The sequence below is a fragment of the Pteropus alecto genome, unplaced genomic scaffold (genome assembly GCF_000325575.1).
Source record: "Pteropus alecto unplaced genomic scaffold, ASM32557v1 scaffold226, whole genome shotgun sequence".
Lineage (NCBI taxonomy): Eukaryota > Metazoa > Chordata > Mammalia > Chiroptera > Pteropodidae > Pteropus > Pteropus alecto.
Window position 1 is genome coordinate 4,832,039 of NW_006440132.1, and position 17,926 is coordinate 4,849,964.

The 17,926-nt window shown below is 42.3% G+C and overlaps 1 protein-coding gene across 1 annotated transcript in view; it reads right to left on the minus strand.

Annotated features, from left to right (window-relative positions):
* Positions 1–17,926, minus strand: part of PAPPA (pappalysin 1) — a 224,207-nt gene that overhangs the window by 110,898 nt on the left and 95,383 nt on the right. The window contains exons 8-9 of the mRNA XM_006917094.3: positions 14,620–14,748; positions 9,545–9,636 (exon numbers count right to left, since the gene is read on the minus strand). Of these exons, the coding sequence (XP_006917156.1) occupies positions 9,545–9,636; positions 14,620–14,748 (221 nt within the window). The remainder of the gene's footprint in view (positions 1–9,544; positions 9,637–14,619; positions 14,749–17,926) is intronic.

Genomic DNA, 17,926 nt, shown 5'->3' on the forward strand with positions numbered 1-17,926 from the left:
AACTAATGATCGAAAGGTAGCAGAAATTACTAATTCAGTCTGAGGGCTTAAGAGCCAGACTTCCAGAGCCAGAATCTTTTACTGGGAGCCTTGAGTAAATCACTTAACATCTCTGTGCTTTTTTCTTACTTATAAAGCCATAATAATATTAAACTATCTCATAGGGTCAATGCAATTAATCACAGGAGTTAATAGGAAAAAAATAATCATTAAATTAATGAAATTAACAACAAACTATTTTTACTACGATGACTATTGTTTGGGATGACGAGATAAAGCAGGTGGAATTTATTTACATATTTCCCCGCTCCTGCTTGTCTGGTATCTTGGAGAAGGTTTCCAGGCTCTTCTAGTTTTGGAGTTAGGCAGGTCCTAGCTCAAACCCAGCTCTGCCACTTAAAAAGCACCTGCTCTGAACAGGTTATTTCATCTCTTTGAGCCTCAGTTTCTCCTTGTGTAAAATGCAAGTAACAAGCCCCACCTCCTGCAGCCTCCTGACGATCAAGATTAAGAGAGGCAAGTGGCTCGTGGGCCCTGCAGGCGCTTCCTCTTGTGGTGTTTTCTTAGCTCAATAAATATTTGTTGGATGGAAGTCACTTTCTCAAAAGTCACTTAAACATTTGGGGGCTCTGTGGTGTCATGTGGAAAGTGGCGATACTGATGCCTCACTGCCAGGGGTGCTGTGGGCTTGAAACCAGCCGATGCAGTAGGTTCTCCATAAACATCACTGCATTCCCTTCTACATCCCAGGGGGCATCCGGGACGCGCCCCATGCTTTTAGAGTAAGCTGCTTGGGCTCCAAAGGACCATTTTTTTTCTGCCTCAGCGTCATTTGGTTCTATATACCAGACAATGCCTGGCTTGAGCTGGATGCTGGGGACACCAGGGTGGACAGCATGACTTATTCCCTCAAGGGTGAGGAAAACTGATGTGCAAATGGAAAATGTGGGGAGTCAACACAATCATGACTATGCTGCTGTAGGCCCAGGAAGGAGAGGGATGAGGTGATAGTCTCTCCTCTCTATCTCTCGTCTGCCTTAATCTCTCCTTAACTGGATAATTTTTCACCCACCTACATAGATACTCATCCATTTATGCCAACATTTGGTTAGCAACTTTCTCTGTGCAGTGCCAGACAGTAAATATTTTGTTCTGTGCAGTGCCATACAAAATCTCTCTTGTAAACTACTCAACCATCTTTGTAGTGGCAAATATCACAGCCAAGGGGGCAGAGTTGTGTTTCAGTCAAACTTTATCTACCCAAACAGGCAGCAGGTGGGGTTTGGCCGTGGTATATGACCCCTGATCTATTCAAACATGCACTTGCCCACAGTGCCTAGTGCAGAATGCACACATAGAAGTCATCTTCTCCTTTCGTGCTATAAGCAACGGCCTCACCACGGTCTTCCAGGACCTGAAGAATTAAAGCCTGTAAGGCTCCAGCCTCTTCTCTCTTCCTCCTTCACTACCATCCGGTCATGCTGACTTTCTCTGACCTCTTCAAAAGCTCTTTCCTGCCTCCAGGAATTTCTTGCAGTCCTCACTCGATCCCCCTGCTCCACATCTTCCTAATTTGTCCACTTCCTATTCAGTCTTCCAGTCTCAGGTTAAATGTCACGTCTTCAAGGAGACCTTTCCTGACCCCTCAGTGTAAAGGGGTCCTTCACTTATATACCTCCCAGTATTTCCACATACTGGCATTCTCAACAATTGCTTTTAAATAATTATTAGTATCATTTTTCTAGCCTCTCTGGCCTCCCTTGTTCACTGCTGTTTTCCCTGCAACTAGCACAGTGCTCGGCACACAGCAGGCATCGATAAATGTGTAAATAGATGACGTGACATGACCCAACAGCCGATGTGCACCATCTTCTGCCTAGTTCTGATGGCATATATTAGAGCACAGAGCTGCAGGCTGGAGCAGTGGGGTTTTCACACCATCCTGACTGCCTATCCATCATTTTATTTTAAGCATATTAGTTCTCTGTCCAAAAAAAAAAAAAAAAGAAGAAGAAAGATACAATTAGGTCCACGTTCCTCACTTGCTTAATATTTCAATTTCCCCCAGGGCACTCCCTTCAAGTAGAGATCACACTCATGAATATTAAATGTCTCTTCCAACCCAACATGGCCCCCAAGAAAGAGCAGAGAGCCAGGAGCTAGGAGAAGACACCTGACACCTGGCCCCCAGGCCTTTCCCCTTTCTCAGGCTACCTCAGTCATGACTACACGAATGCACAATGAGGCACATGCATGAGCAGGCAGGTTCTGGTCACTTTAAATGCCACAAAGAAGCCCTTGTTCTTGGCTACCCGGATTCACCTGCCTTACACTGGGGCTGCCTTTTCAAAGGCGCACATCAAAGTTTGGTCCTGATTCCTCGAATTCAGGCAAGCTCCGAGTCCTTCCAAGCCCGACCCCTCCCTGAGAGTCAGGAAGCCGGCCTGGGCTGAGGGCTAGAATTGCTCCCTTCTGGCGTCAGAGGCTGACCTGTTTCTTTTCATTCCAGCCCAGCCTCTCTGTGGGATAGGCCTCCAGGGTTTCCAAAGAGGTGGTAAGCCATGGTCTGAGGCTGGATGGCAGGCTTGATCCTAACCCGTGCTGACTCAAGGGTGTTTGAATGCATCCATCAGACCTCCCCAGTGGAGGACTTCAGATCTTTGGTCTTGCCCTGCATGGAAGCCTTCCGCCCCATCGCCTCCTTTTCCTGCCTCTTTGTCCCCTCAGTGACCCCCTTTGACCCTTTGGGTTAAAGGAATTCCTTTCTCCTCCCCAAGCCCTCATTTCTTTTAAAATGCACAGTTTAAAAACAATAATGATCTGGGATTTAAATTCTAGAAGTCAGAGCTGAAAGGGCCCTGAAAGCTCATCTGGCTCACGCCCATCACTTTATAATTGGGGAAACTGAGATCAAGGGGGTTCAGTCACTTTGCCTCAGGTACCACCACATTTTAATGGCAGGATCCAGTTTAGGACCATTTTTTGCCATAGATGGACTGGGGGCCTTTACATCACTCACAATTGAATTGATAAGTGGGAAAGGAGAGATGAAGGGGCATTAAGTAGCATTCATGAGTGTTCACTAACTTCCATGCATTGTGCTAAACACTCTATAGCCAATATTTCCATTTTCTCTAAATGGAACTCTAGGTGCAGATGTTAAAAATATATGTCCCTTTCCCAGAAGGAGAGATCGAGACTCAGAGAGAGGAAGGGAGACACTCAAGATGACACAACCAATAGACATGTGAACTCAGGCTCCTCTGTCTCCAACACACTCCCATGACAACGGGATTAAGTGTCAAAGTCCTCTTAAGCAAAAAACAATATATGGCTACTGTCAAAGGAGGGTGAGCTGTTAAAAATGAAAATACAGCCCAAGACACAGAAGGGCCTTCAGACGGAGGCATGGGCTTTATGCAGTGGAACGTTTACAGGGTGATAATAACTGAAAACTGTTGTGTTCACGACTCGTGAAAAAGGCACAGCAAGGACATATGTACCCACTTTCATTTCCTGCTGTGAGTCAATGGCACCAACGCAGAAATAGTGGGAAAGAGGGGCTCTCTGCTTTTGGGGGGCTTTCCCTAGATACTAGCATGGTCTTTAGAGGCAGGCTGATGGGATCTGAAGTTATCTGGCTGTATTACTTAGGGCAATTCACTTAATCGCTTGCTCAGTGCCTCAGTTTCCTCATCAGCAAAATGGGTGTTATTATTCTGATTAAATATAGTTGCTGGGCAGATGAATGAAATCATTTGAAAAAAAAAAAGGATTCTTAGCACAGAGGCTGATACAGGGTGATATGCATTGTGCTAATGCATTTATTACGTGCCTAATAAATGAAGTAACTTCATGGTCAAGTGTACAGACTCTGCTTAGGTACTGTGAATACTACCTCTATTTCTTGCTATGTGACCTTGAGCAAGTTATTTAACCTCTCTGAACCTTAGTTTCTTTCCTCTACAAAACTGATAATGATATTATTTATCTTGTATGGTTCCTGGGAGGACTGATACAACTTCTTAATTAATGATATTAATAACAACAACAATAGCAGCAGTAGCAAACACACATGTGACACTTAAAACAGGTGCCGCTGTTTTAAATTGCTTTACCTATATAACCCCATTTCATTCTCACACCAACAGAAAGAGGTAGGGACTATTACTAACCCATTTTACTGATGAGACAATGGAGGCACAGATAAAAAGTGTTTGGGTCAGGCTTTCACCCAGAATCCATCATGGGTGAATGCCCACATCCACGTGAAACCATAATTAATCATTATGCCATGTGTCATTATGCCAGTGCTAATCACGCCACCCATCCTAGCTGATGGGTCATCACCATGATCGCCCTCATCACTACCACCACCATGCCCACCACTAATGTTTCTCTTCTCTTATTTAAAACGCCTGTCTTAAATCTAAGAGAAGCTTTATTTCAAGAAGGCATTTTGGTGAAAGTCACCAGTCTTCCACAGAGGGAGGTCTGAAGGAATACATACAACTAGGAGAAGCTTTGTTTTGTTTTTTAAATTTCAATTTCTTTGTAAGGTGAGAGGTGGGTCATCTATTATGATTTCAAGTAGTTAGGAAGAAAAATAACAATAACACAACTCCCAGCAGAGCCCCGTCTTTTGCCCCCCATCTCCCTCCCCTCCCCCCACCAGAGGCTGTTTTCCTTTTTCATCATTGTTGTCCTAAAGTCTCATTAGAACATCCACCAAGAAGACATGGCAATTCATCTCTTTGTTTTCCTTTCTCGCCTTGGCTCAGAGCAGGCCAGGGCGGCCTGACAGAGGGGCCACAAAGTGGGGTGATCCTCCCCTTCCCAGTGACTGGTGGGGAGGAAAATTACTCCCTCCTCCCCCTCCCTCTTATCTGCCTCACAGATAATTGAGTTATTGGCCTTGGCTCTAGGACAGGGCTGGAGATGCTGTGTGAGGACCAGAGACAAAGTAATATTAATGGCAGGGAACAGGGGAGAAGGGAGGAGTGAGGAGGGAGCGTGAAAAAGAGACACACGGGGAGTGTGTGTACGCCTGGGAAAGACAACGTGGTGGTCTCTTTGTTTTCCTGACTACGAATCAGCACCAAGCAGAATTTGAAACCCCAAAGCCTTTAAATAGATGTTTGACAAACGAAGGACTCCTGGGTCAGACCGGGGAGAGAAGCCTGAGAGCCCTCGGCCCAATCACTCTCATTTCACAAAGGAAGAAACTGAGGCTCTAAGATGCTAAGCGGCCACCCAGGCTTCCAAGTCTACACTGGGACCTGGACTGAGCTATCCTGCAGGACACAGGATAGTAAATGCAAACAGAACACGAAGAGTCCTCCACCATCGCATCTCCTGTAATGGGCTAAATATCATCGCAGAAAGTAGCACATTTCCAGCACTGGCTCAAGATATATTACTAACTATAACCCCTTTCAGTGATGCTTCGCATTTTGTCTAACTAATTTGACCATTACCTTCCCTCCTTCCTTCAGCTGTTATCAGCAGCCTGTCTGCAGTTTATGACTCAGTGCTTTAGAAACAGAATTCCCAAAGCTGCTGAACAATGCCTCTAGCCAGTGCCTGTTGGGGGGTGGGGGGGGAGTTATCAGTTTACTGATACCACATTTTTCAACTGAAACCTCAGATCTGGTATATGTTATATTTTAAGAAGGGGGGAAAAGGACAAGATAATTTCCACATTGCTGGGGACGTAGTATGCATTGCCTAAGAGATCTTGTGGGTGGTGTTCCTTTTAAAGAGCAACTTATTATGTGCTGGGGGGTGGGTAGGGATAAGGGCCCTGGGGGTGGGAAAGTGGGAAAGGGAAGTCCCAGGCTATTGCATAATAACACATTGGCACCTTGGGAATACTTCCGGATGTGTGGGCTTCTGAAAAGTGAATGGGAGTGCCACCATAAATCTGTCACCCACCCTCACACTGGTGTTACCAAACCCAGGGAAAACATTAGCCTTACTAAATGGTCAGTGACAAAAAAATAAGAAAGAAGAAAAGGAAGGAAGGAAGGAAGGAAGGAAGGAAGGAAGGAAGGGAGGAAGGAAGGAAGGAAGGGAGGAAATTCAGATACGGGCTTACTCTGGAGGTGGGGTCACACCTCTATGAGCTGTGTGACTTTGGGTAAGTAACGACATCACTGTAGGTATCAGATCTGTCATTTACCATCTCTGGATATGAGACCTCACATAGGCTCACATTAAACAAAGGTGAATGACACAAGGCATATCACCTAGTGGGTGCCCCAAAATGGTGGTTGTCGCTGATACTTACCCCTGCATACGCACACACACACATACCCACACATCCACAGCCCCCATCCCCCCCACACACACGAGAAAAGTAATAGTTAATGTGCATTAGGCGCACCCAACTTGCTAAGAATGGGGCTAAACCGCATAGTATCTTATGACAACAATTTTCAGTCAGGATTCTAAGTGACAATCAACAGAAACCAACTTTGGCAAACTTAAGCAAAACAAGCAAACAAACAAATAATATTTAAAGAATATTGGAAACGTATGGAAGACGCTTTGGGAGGGTTGGAAAGCCAAGCTGGCATGCTCGGAAGTCCAATTCCAAGCTCAAGATTGGGCCCTGTGACTGGTTCTGTGAAAGCATCTCAGAGCTGTTGCTGTGTGTCATCCCTTTAGTACTAATGCTAGATGCTGTCACTGGTACTTTGGAAATGCAAGGATTGTGGGCACTCCCACCATCTATATCAAAATGGTTCCTGCAGGGTCCCTAAGTCTTCTGATTCAGAGTCGTGGGTTGGTGTGTCTACCTAAGAGTCAAGGGGACAGTGTAGGTCTTGTTCTCACACCCAGCTACAAGGTGGACTGAGAGAAGGAGATGCCTGAGTTTTCAACTTCCATGTGGGGTTTGGGCTCTGCTTCATTGTTATTATAACAAGGAAAGTTCTTTTCTAAATCTAAGGAGACAGTGTAGATAGTGAGTATCCAAAAATATTGGTAAATAACTTCCACAGTTGAGTCTCAGGACTTTTACCATTTTCCGGATGAGAACACTGAAGCTTAGCCAAGGTCACATGTCTAGACCGTATTATGAACACAAGTTAGTCTCACTCAAGCCTGTTCTCTCAGCCACTATCTTGACGACTGTCTTGACAAATGTAGTAATGAGAACACTGTCCACCTCAGCAAAGCCTCCCACATTCCCATCCCATTTCTCTGACTCATTAAAGCTGGATCTTTGGGGAGACAAAGATTCATGTCTGTTCCTTAGCTGTGTTTCTTAGAGGAGGATGGTTTTCTGGACTCAAAGCCATGGAGTGTTTGTCCTTGGAATACACCTCCTAGGATCTGGGATCTCTGGACAGACCCCTTTCTTCCTGGAGTGCCCTGTGTGTCTGTGAGTCTCTATAATGAAATTCTAAATGGCGAGGGTGGGAACTATCGCTGAGGTCCTACCTCTAATACAAGACACATTCCCCATACAGGGGTAACCGAGGACTCTCCCTGGACACCATCCACACCACTGATGGTTTTGCAAGCCATTCCGTTAATGTATTCCATGAATTGTGCTGTAGCAGTATGTTCCTCATTCATCCCTGAAGCCCCACAAGACCAAGAGCTATCTTTTTGCATGCAGCTTACCACAGTGAGCTCAGGAGCTTGCATACCTGTTCCATGGACAGTGAGCTTCTACCTGAAAGGAGCTACATTATTTTTGTTTACTGCTGCACAATGCTAAAGCCACAAAGAACATGGATGTCAGGACCCAAATATCTCTTTTGGGGTACCATATCCTACCTTTACCACATCCCACTTTCTTTATGAAGCACTTAAAGTCACATGCCACCTTAGTACAAATAAAACAGGTAGCTATTTTTCAGCATGATCTGAGAGTCATGTTGGGTGTCATAAGGATGACAGCAAAGGTGAGGGTTTGGTTCAAGTTGAGCTACAATCATGAGAAATGGTAACACACCTTGGAAATCATACAACAGAAGTGCAGGTAATGCTCTTAAAGACTAATTAACCCAATATTTTCAATTTATAGGAGATAAATTGAGTCCCAGGCCAGGGAAGTGACTTGGCCAGCTTTATGCAGCAAGTTCTCAGTGCAGCTGGAACCGAAGCCTGGATTTCTTAATTTTATAGTCCAATTCTCTTTCCACCACGCCATCAAGCTTTTATTACGGACCAAACAGAAATCAACAGAGAAGAGGCAAACAACCAAACCAAACCAAACCAAACCAAAACAACAACACACACACCAAAAATAAAAAAAACCTTCTGCCATTTAAAAACTCCCAAGGCCCTGCCTAGAAACTCCTGTCCTTACTCCCTCCACATCTTCCTTTATTCTATTCACAAACCGTTGCTGGACACCTCTATTGTGTTGCTCAGACCTTACTTGGTGCCAGGAAGAGAGTAGGTGCTCAATAAATGTGTGTTAAGGATAATGAAAGGTAAATGATACATGATAAAGACTGCACGGAGCTCACCATTTACCGGGAGAAGGTCTAAACGCGCCCCCGTAATGCACTGCAAATGTGAAGACCTGATGACATTTCCTCCCCTTTAGCCCTAGAAAATTGCCTTTCAGTGAGAAATCTTCCCACCAATGTTTTCATTCCCTCTGTAGCTGCCTTCCCTCTTCAGATAGAGCACCTCTGTCTTTTGTACTTGCAAATGAATTGTGATTAGTTTTCACCTCGAGCCCAGGGGATTAGCCCGGGGACCTTTGATCTTCAGGTATCGATTTGCATCTTAAAGGAAGTATGATCTCATCTGGGCCAGCTCAAAATTCCATCCCTGCCCCTCAACCCCTGTCTGTTTACCAGCCCCAGGCTGGCCAGGGCCTCCCAAGCGGGGCTGAAACAACAAGATCAGCCAGACTCGGAGAGAAGGCGGAGGCAAACAAATTTCCCAACTGACTCGGTAAAGGTGGGAAAAGGACATTTGCTTTCTAAACACAGGCTGTTCTGCTATTCCTCCTTCCTTAAGTCGGAGAGACTGCCCAAGGTTGTGAGTGTGCAGAGGGGACCACGGTGGCCCCTGGATACTGGTAGGACAGTGTATAGCAAAATGAACTGAGTATATGCTTGAGAATCAGGCAAAATGAGGTTAAAGTCCTAGTTCTGTCTTCGATCACTTCTATCCTATGCAACTCTGGGCAAGGTTTACAATTTCTCTGGCTTTTGATTTTTCTCATCTCTAAAGTAAGAATAAAAGCCTTAAAAATCTATACAATAACCATCCTGAACAACTGGCCTAAAGAAGAGCCATAATGTAAATATGGTAAAGTTAGATCAAAAAGTCATCACTGTCATCTGGAACATAAGCTCCATGAGGGCAGGGACACCGGCCCTTTGTTTGTTTCCACTGCTATATTCCCTGTTGCCTAAAACAGTGCCTGGCCCATGAGAGGCACTCAACACATATTCGTAATATGAAGGAATCAATCGTCATTTAGTCATAATGATTGCTGTTATTACAATTGGCCAACTATTACTCATTGTCCACTTCTCCAGACAGACTCAGGGAAATGACAAGGACTTACCAATGCAATTGAAGGAAACTTCCTGTTTGCAGAAAAGGGAGCAGCCGTCACCATTGAGTTTATTCATGTCATCACATTCTTCACCTTCGCTTCTGCAGAACAGAGAAATGTGTCACATCAGCTTCAGAACCACAGCTGCACATGAGACCATCCCTCCCTCGCCATGAATTTTCCGTGAGGCCTCGGGCAAGTCCCTTTCCCTTTGTGAGTCTCTGTTTTTTCATCTTCAAAATGAGATGCTGAAAAGGTGTAAATTTATAAGATTCTATTACAGTTGCCTCATTTAGTGTTTCTAATGACAAAGTAGAATTTCTGCTTCAAACTCATTCTCTGAGATCTTGGTTAACTTAGCAAGTCAGATAGGAATAAGAAATGGATGAATGAGTGCACAAATGAATGAACATATCTAGTTTCACTGTGTCTGGATAAATGTCACTGCCATTTTAAAATGGTAGATTTAAGAGAAACTTTGAAGTTTTCTAAAACATAAATGCCTTTCTTCACTATGCCCCATCTCAACCCCCTCCCTACTTTTCCAACGCCCTTAAAAGTCAAGATTTTTTCCATTCACATGCTCAGGTTTGGTCTTTTACCAAAAAGTTTTGCCTTCTCTATTGGTTGTGCCATTTCACAGCTTTAAGAATTCCTAGGCCTGTAGGACTATACTTCCAGGAAATAAAAATGCCTCCTCTCTTTCTCTCTCTCTCTCTTTTTTTTTTTTTTTTCAAGGAATGATTTTCATCACCTAAGGATGATTCTGCAGAGGTTAGGATGGGCAGAAAGTGAGAAACAATCAATGAGGATAAAAGCTGAATGACTGGATGAATTGCCACTTTCTGGAAAATTCCCATCCTTTTAGAAAAATAAAACTTTTGATGCCCCTGTTCCAAACTACCTGTGTGATCCCTGGCAAATCACTTGATCTCTTTGTCTGATCTTTCTGTTTTTGAAAATTTAAATCAATTAACAATAATTTAAAATTCTATTTCTCAGCTACAGTAGCCACATGTCAAGTCCTCAGTTGTTGGATGTAACGAGTGGCTACCGTACTTGACAGTACAGAATATATGTCCACCATTGCAGAAAAATCCATTGGACAGTGCTATTTTAGATGTTGATTCTCAGTTTACTCACAGTTTAAAATAGAGATAATTATACCTACTCCTTAGAGCAGGTACAAGAATGAAATAAATGTAACTTAGAGTGACTGGCACCGAGTGTGACACATAGTAGATGCTCAGGGAATCATGGTTCCCATTCCCACTTTGTCCTGGGAGGTCTTTGCAAAGTGTGTGGCAGCTGTCCCTCCCTCCCTAGAGACCAGCTGGGATCTGTCACAGAATGGAAGAGGCCTCAGACTTTTCCTTTCACCCAGGGCAATTAACACTGGGAAATGTTTGTTGCTTTTAGGAGGTGTCAGAGTAGCAGGATGGTGCCTTGCAATCCATCCATCCTAAAGATGGCTAGGACACTGCATTGATCTCTGAAGAGCCACCCAAATTCTCTCCATGAGCAAAGAAGTCCAAATTCCAAATCAGGCCCACATTCCAATCTCTGCCAGTAAATCTCACACGTTGGACACTGGTGATGGCCTTGTGCTTCTTAGCTATTCCATGGGTTATCTGGGGAGAGATTTTTTTTTTTTTTTTAACCTGGGCTGGGTTCCCTAAACCACAAAGAACACTTCTAACCCTCCTTCCCTCACCACCCAAACAGTATGTTCTATTGGTTTAAGCCAAACATTAGAGTCACCACAAATATCTTTTAAGCACGACAGATCTATCATTAGACAGAGAGGTTCTGAGAAACCTTCTTTGACCTCCCAGGCTAAAGTGAGGCCATCTTATCTGTGTCCAAAGACACTGGGCTCCATCTATCATAGCACTTGTCAAATTGACTACCCTTTCCTGTTACTTGAGACCCTCCTACACCAAGCCTGAAGATGCCAAAGGCAGGGACCATGTCTCTGTCACCCTAGCACCCCAATGCCTAGCATCACGACTGGGACATGGCAGATAGCATGCAGCTACTCCTTTACTTGGTAGCTTTGCACAGCTGTCAGTCACACAGTCAGGCAATGGGGGATTCAGGGAAGAACCTGAGCCCTGGGTTCACATCTTGGTTCTGCTCCTCACTGGATGTGTGAGCTTGAGAAAACCACTCCAGTCTTTGTGTTAGTTGTCTCTTTTTAAAGTAATATAATAGCACTTATCGCATAAAGGCTATTGGAAGAACACAAGGAGATGACATTTATGAATATTGTCATCATCATCATAACATCCATCCAGTGTTTTCATCCACTGAGGACCTCACTGAGTGTTGGGTCAATCTGCATTTCTTTGGAAATTCCCTTATGTATATATAGCAAATTAGCATGTATCATCCCATGAAAAATCCAATTAACTAAGATACCATCCCTCCTTTTCTTCAAAGTTGTGTTTTTCTGTTTTGGTTTTGGATGTTTTTATGTTTGTCTGTTTTTGCTTAGGGAACCATTCATAAGCTGCATTCAGTTTCTATAAAGCATGTCAACAGTTATTTGGTAACTGCTGGTAACTTAAGTATTTGATGTCTCTGCAGGATACCAATTCTGGGTAAAAACACTAAAAAATTAAATTAAGGATATTCTTTAAATGAATAATAATAAAGTTTTAGATCAGCAAGGAGAACGACATGGTCATGGTCGGCAGTGTTTCACCAGTGCATCTATATCTGGCCCCAAAATGGATAGACCGGGCTACAGATCAGGTTCCACATCTAGCGAGTTTCCTTTTTTATTCTTTGTGCTAAATTATAAAATCCCAGATCACAATTATGGGTTGTCAGCAATGACCACAAGTGTTTCCTGGATATTCTGTATACGCTGCTCCATCTTGGACCCACAAATGATGGGGCACTTTCCCTGGAGACTGCCTTGCTCAGTTGCTCAGCGTGCCATCAGACAACATCTGCATCAAAAGCTGGAAGTTGCTCTCTTCCTTTCCCCAATTTTGTTACATGAAGCATCAGAAACTCTGTCTTCATGTTCAGTTGTCACATTTGAATGTGGAGCTTAAAAACACCCAACAGCACACCATCGATTTCACCCTCTGACCAGTGAAGAGCTTTATCTTCCATGCTTGAGGAGTCAAATTCTTTGCAATCGGGTGGTTTGCACCTCAATCCAACACTTAAAAATCCTTGTATTATCTCGATATTAAAATCTTGACAATTAAGCTTTGAAAGCATAGCTGATAGGACCTTTAAGACATGAATATCTATATCCCTGAGATATACCACTTCAGCAAGCCACTTGAAATCATGCAAATAATCATTACTGGCCTTATCAGTTCCAATATTTTTTTTTTTGTATTTTTTGATTTTGTTTTTGTTTTACATGTCATTCCTTATTCAAAAACTTGAATTAGTACTTTTCTTGTAATAGCCGGTATACTTCAGTGTGTGTGTGTGTGTGCACGCACGCGCATGAGATTGAGAGAGAGAGAGATCGCACAGGCACGAGAAAGAGCAGAATCTTGTACACACTATGATCTTTTTGCACAGAAAGTTGAAAAGTAATTTACTGACCCTCATCAGATCATATTTGCATCATTCATGATTCCCTTAAATGCTAAGTCATAGAAAGTAAACTGCTGGCCAATAACTGATATCTGTGTGGACTGGTATTCATGTGCAAACTCTTCACTAGCATAACTGTGTCATCTTTGTGCTCCTAGCTGGTCCTTTCATCTCATGCAGTTTTCCAGTTTACACTACATACGACAAAATCATCAGCACCAAATTAAATTGCTCTTCCCCTCCAGCACTAGTGTCAATCACGAACTGAAAGGAATAGTCATCTAGCACTTCTCCTTCATATATGTACTACACCTATTAGCTGATTCATGTTCTGCACATCAGTGGTTTCATTCAGCTGTGAAATAAATTCTTTTTACAGTGCCCCTCCCCCCACAGAGTCATTGCAATTGTACGTTGCACAGATATTATGTGACACCCAACAGTGCCATTTAATGAAGGAATTTTGCCAATAGCTTGATTTGTTTTGCCATCTCTGCACATAATGTTTATCATTAAATTTGCCAATAGTTTTAAAAGTCTCTTAAGAATAGTGTGACTTGCAACTGCATTAGTGATAAGGAACATGATTTTAGCAATAAGGAACTTAATTGTGAATGATTTTTGGTTGCTTCTTCACATCTAAGGCTGAAACTATTTGATTTTGTGCCAGAACATTTTTGTGCTTATTCTAGATGAAAAAACTCAAAGGTTTACTTCTTTTTTTAAACAATGTGAAACTCTTGATGGTTTCTTTCCCCTATTTTGTGGTTGTATAACATCTTGCCCTGTGGACAAGGCAAAGAATGGACTGATGAGCCAATTAGATCCATTTTTTTAGACACACAGCTATATATTTTCTAATCACACTTTTCCTTTTTGGCTGCTCGTGTGGAATCTTTACACTTACTGATTAATTTGCTTCCTTGTACTTATTATATTCACATTCAATATTCACTCTGGAGTACTGTTTATTGTTTATGGTTTTAACATTATAGTGAGTTAAGATATTTTGCTATTTTTATGAGCCTCTGACCCATTTTGTAAATTGTTGATATAACAAGATAAAACAGAAATAAATAAATATGCAATTTTAACATATATAAAATTTATTTAACATATATGGTAACTAGCAAAAAATGTAAAAGTGTTTTGACTTAGATGCACTGTGACCTGTTCACTGAATGTGGGCTGGGAAGAAAAAGACTGCTAGAATCCTTGTGGACACACAATCAACTAAGAAAAAGAGCATGCTGGTAGTAAGTGCATTACGGTTGCTCTGTCGAAATCATATACTGTATTACATACTCGAGAAATGTATAGGTTCAAAAAAGAAGCATCGCTTTTCTTCTGAGACCAGCAAACTGCTTGCAGACAAACTGGTAGACAGCTGGAGATTGCTGTTAACTCACAGCTCACACGGGAAGAGTATTCCAATAAGCAGTTCTACTCAACACCCTGATCACCTCTCAGCCTAATTAGCATCACCCCCTCCCTTTTCTTTAGTTAGATCTACTTACTTCTGGATAATGCCATCACCACAGTACCCACTTCCATGGATGTATATGGCAGCAGGTGATGGCTCACTCTCTTCGTTTCCTGAAATGGTGATGACCCGGTACTGGTACATACTGCCAAGATTTAGGTCCCTGGAAAATATAAAGAAGAGTTATTAGCTATACAGATAGAATGCTGGGAGCAGACAAAATTGATCCCCTTCAGTACATTCTATCAGTCTTGCTTATTTTTGAAATCACACGCACATTTGGTTATCCAGTAATTTTTACTGTCTACAGAGGTTAAGGTACTTTCCTACACATGATGGACTACACTAAAATGTACAACAATAATAACTAGCATCAATTGACAGCTGACCATGACTATTACTAGGTATTTTTTATTGTTAATATAACCTTGACAATAACCTTGGTGGGTAAGAATCAGATGGTATGTGGCCCATTACAAAGGTGTTTGGGTGAATGCCATCCAGAAAAATATAAATGGGATAAGCAAAGGCAGAGAGGTAGGTAAGTACCAGGATGGATTCTGTGGGCATTGTTTGATCTTTTCCCCTCATTTTAAGACCTGAGCGGAGACTGCATTGCACATGAGCAAGCCCTTTCCTTATGCTGCACATCCAGCAGTTCTCTGCCCCCCACCTCCACTTCTTCTTCCCTATGTCTTTCACTCTTGACTGAAATAATAATAGCAACATCCATTAACCAAATGTCAGGCCCAGGGCTAAGCACTTTTCACGTACTTTCTCATTTGAGAATCAAAACAACCTTATATGAGTACCAGTATGTTCATGTTTATTTTACACATGATGAATCTGAGGCATAGAGAGGTTAAGCATCTTGCTTACGATCATATGCTATTAGATGACATCTTGCATTCTGTTTTGCTAATCTCTAGCTTAAGCCTGTTTTAATAATCTCATCTCTTGCAAAGGGGATCTTGTCTCAAAATGGCCATTCTAGGCACTGGTTCCTGCCAGATTTCGTCGGCCTAGACTGCATCTCTCTTCTGCTCTCAAGACCTAATTCAATGCTTGTTGTGACTTCCTTACACCAGATTGCCTCCCTCCCTCAGCCCCTTTCAGCTCCCTGCCTGAATTCATCCCACCATAACACAAACCTGGCTACTGCCAACTATCCTCCAAGGCACGGACAAATGTATGTCAATTCCACATGACCAAATCACCATCCCCACTTCTTGTTTGACCATTTTCAAAGGAAGATGTTATTCTTCTATTTCCTCTCCCTCTGAATCAATTATTTACTCTTTAATAATTAAGAAAAGTGTCATGGGAAAAAAAACATAAAATGATAACGAAGAGAATTCCTATCAGATTCCAGAGTTGGAGGGGGGGATTTTGTAAACAAAAGGACGATGTCAAAAAATCTCAAGTTCTCCTGCCTATCCGTTGTTTCGGCTGTTGTCAAGGCTGGGGCTGTTTGGATAAGGCCAAAAAGATACCAGGTGCAGGGGCAACAGACAGACAATGTCTTCTGACTCTCAACACATCGATGAGCTAGAGCTTATGAGAACTGAAGGACTCTGGTGAGGAACACAGCCTTCCTGAGAATGTGGGGCTTATGACCCATAAGAATTTGAGTGGTGCTGGAGCAGACAATAATAATGAGGGTAGACCAGAAGTCCCTGTGGATTCCATCAGTGCTCTGTTAGACTAGGTGGGTTAAAGGCATACAAATTCTGAGATATTGTATGGATGAATGTATGAATAACTTGCCTTGTAGACTTCTGAAACACTAATTTCTTAATATAATTACATTATTTCTTTCTCTTTTCCTCCTTCCCTCATGCCTTTCCTTCTTTTCTTCCTTCCTTTTTCCTTTTTTAAGTTTATTTGATATTTTATCACCTCTAGACTAATAATGAATGTATACTTTTTTCTGGTGGTGCTTCTAAAACTGGAATATGGTGGGGGAAAGATTTTTTTCCCCTAAGGGATACATGAAGGCACAAGATAAAGAGGCAGGAATTCTATATAGTACATTCATTTTGCTCTAAAATATGGAAGCATGTTTTATATTAAACAAATATGGCCATGTTATGGAATAAAATAAGAAATTTTCTTCAGGCTACATCCCAGGCCACTGGGGGCATATGCTCACTGACTGAAGCAGATGGAGTACTTCTGTGAAAATGCATGAGTATGAAAACTACTTCTCTACATTATGTTTTTTATTGGTGGTATGTGTCATAAACCATTTATGGTTGATAATATTTAAGGTTCGCTAATAAAATTTATGAATGTTTTCTTCCTCCACCCTGCTTTGCTCTCCTTCTTCCCCTCGTTCTCCTCTTCCTTCTCAATAAACACAACTTTGAGGCAAGCAAACACATGTTTCTATTCTGACTGCATCACTTACTAGCTGAGAAGTCATAGGCAGGTGTTTTACTGCCCTGAGCCTATTTCAAATTAGTCATAAACCTGGCCTCACAACATTTTCCTATAGCTTGAATCTGAGAGCATACATAAAACCTATGATAAATAGTTAATAAATATTAATCTATTACTATTAATGTTTAATTATCAACACTCTCATTCACTGGAATTACGCTATACTCTTTTTACTAGAAGGAATGGAGTAGATAACAACATGGAACCTGGATTGGGTAAACTCATGAGGATTGGGCCACCACCTATTATGTATGTCATAGCTTGACAGAAATTCTCTTTTCTACTGCATCATTTGGCTAGAACAGCCTCAGTGCTTGCAGCTTGCCCTCTCTCCAGGTAGCTATTCCAACTTCTGGAAATTCTGGATCCCATACGTTTTGTCTTTACCCTGGGGCAAAATCTGTCTCTCAATAACTTCCACCCACTGTCTTCCCTCTTACCCACTAGCATCACATAGCACACATCTGATTGGTAGACAAACCTGAATAACTTTCCTCTTCCCAACCGTGTGTGCGTGGCTCATGTATCATTCTCTCAGGAAAGCCTGACAACAGCTCTATGAAGTAGGGGTTGTTAGCCCAAGTTATTGGATAGGAAAATAGAAGTCCAAGTCACTCCCTTCATAAAAAGGTAGGGAAGGGGTAATAGGGTACAACTGTTATTAAAAAGATTATGTTTTTCCACTGAAGGATTTTTGTGATAAAACTACATATTCTTCAAGTTCAAGTTAAAATGCAGGCTAAACAAGGGCTCTTAAGAACCTAGGTAGGACAGAATTCCCTCAGGACAGGCTAGTGGCTTCTGAAGGCTTTGCTGAAGGTTAGGACCTATTTCATGGTTGGTCTAAAAGCAGGACATTTATTTCAAGTTGTTCCTTTCAGCTGCTCCTAACACCATCT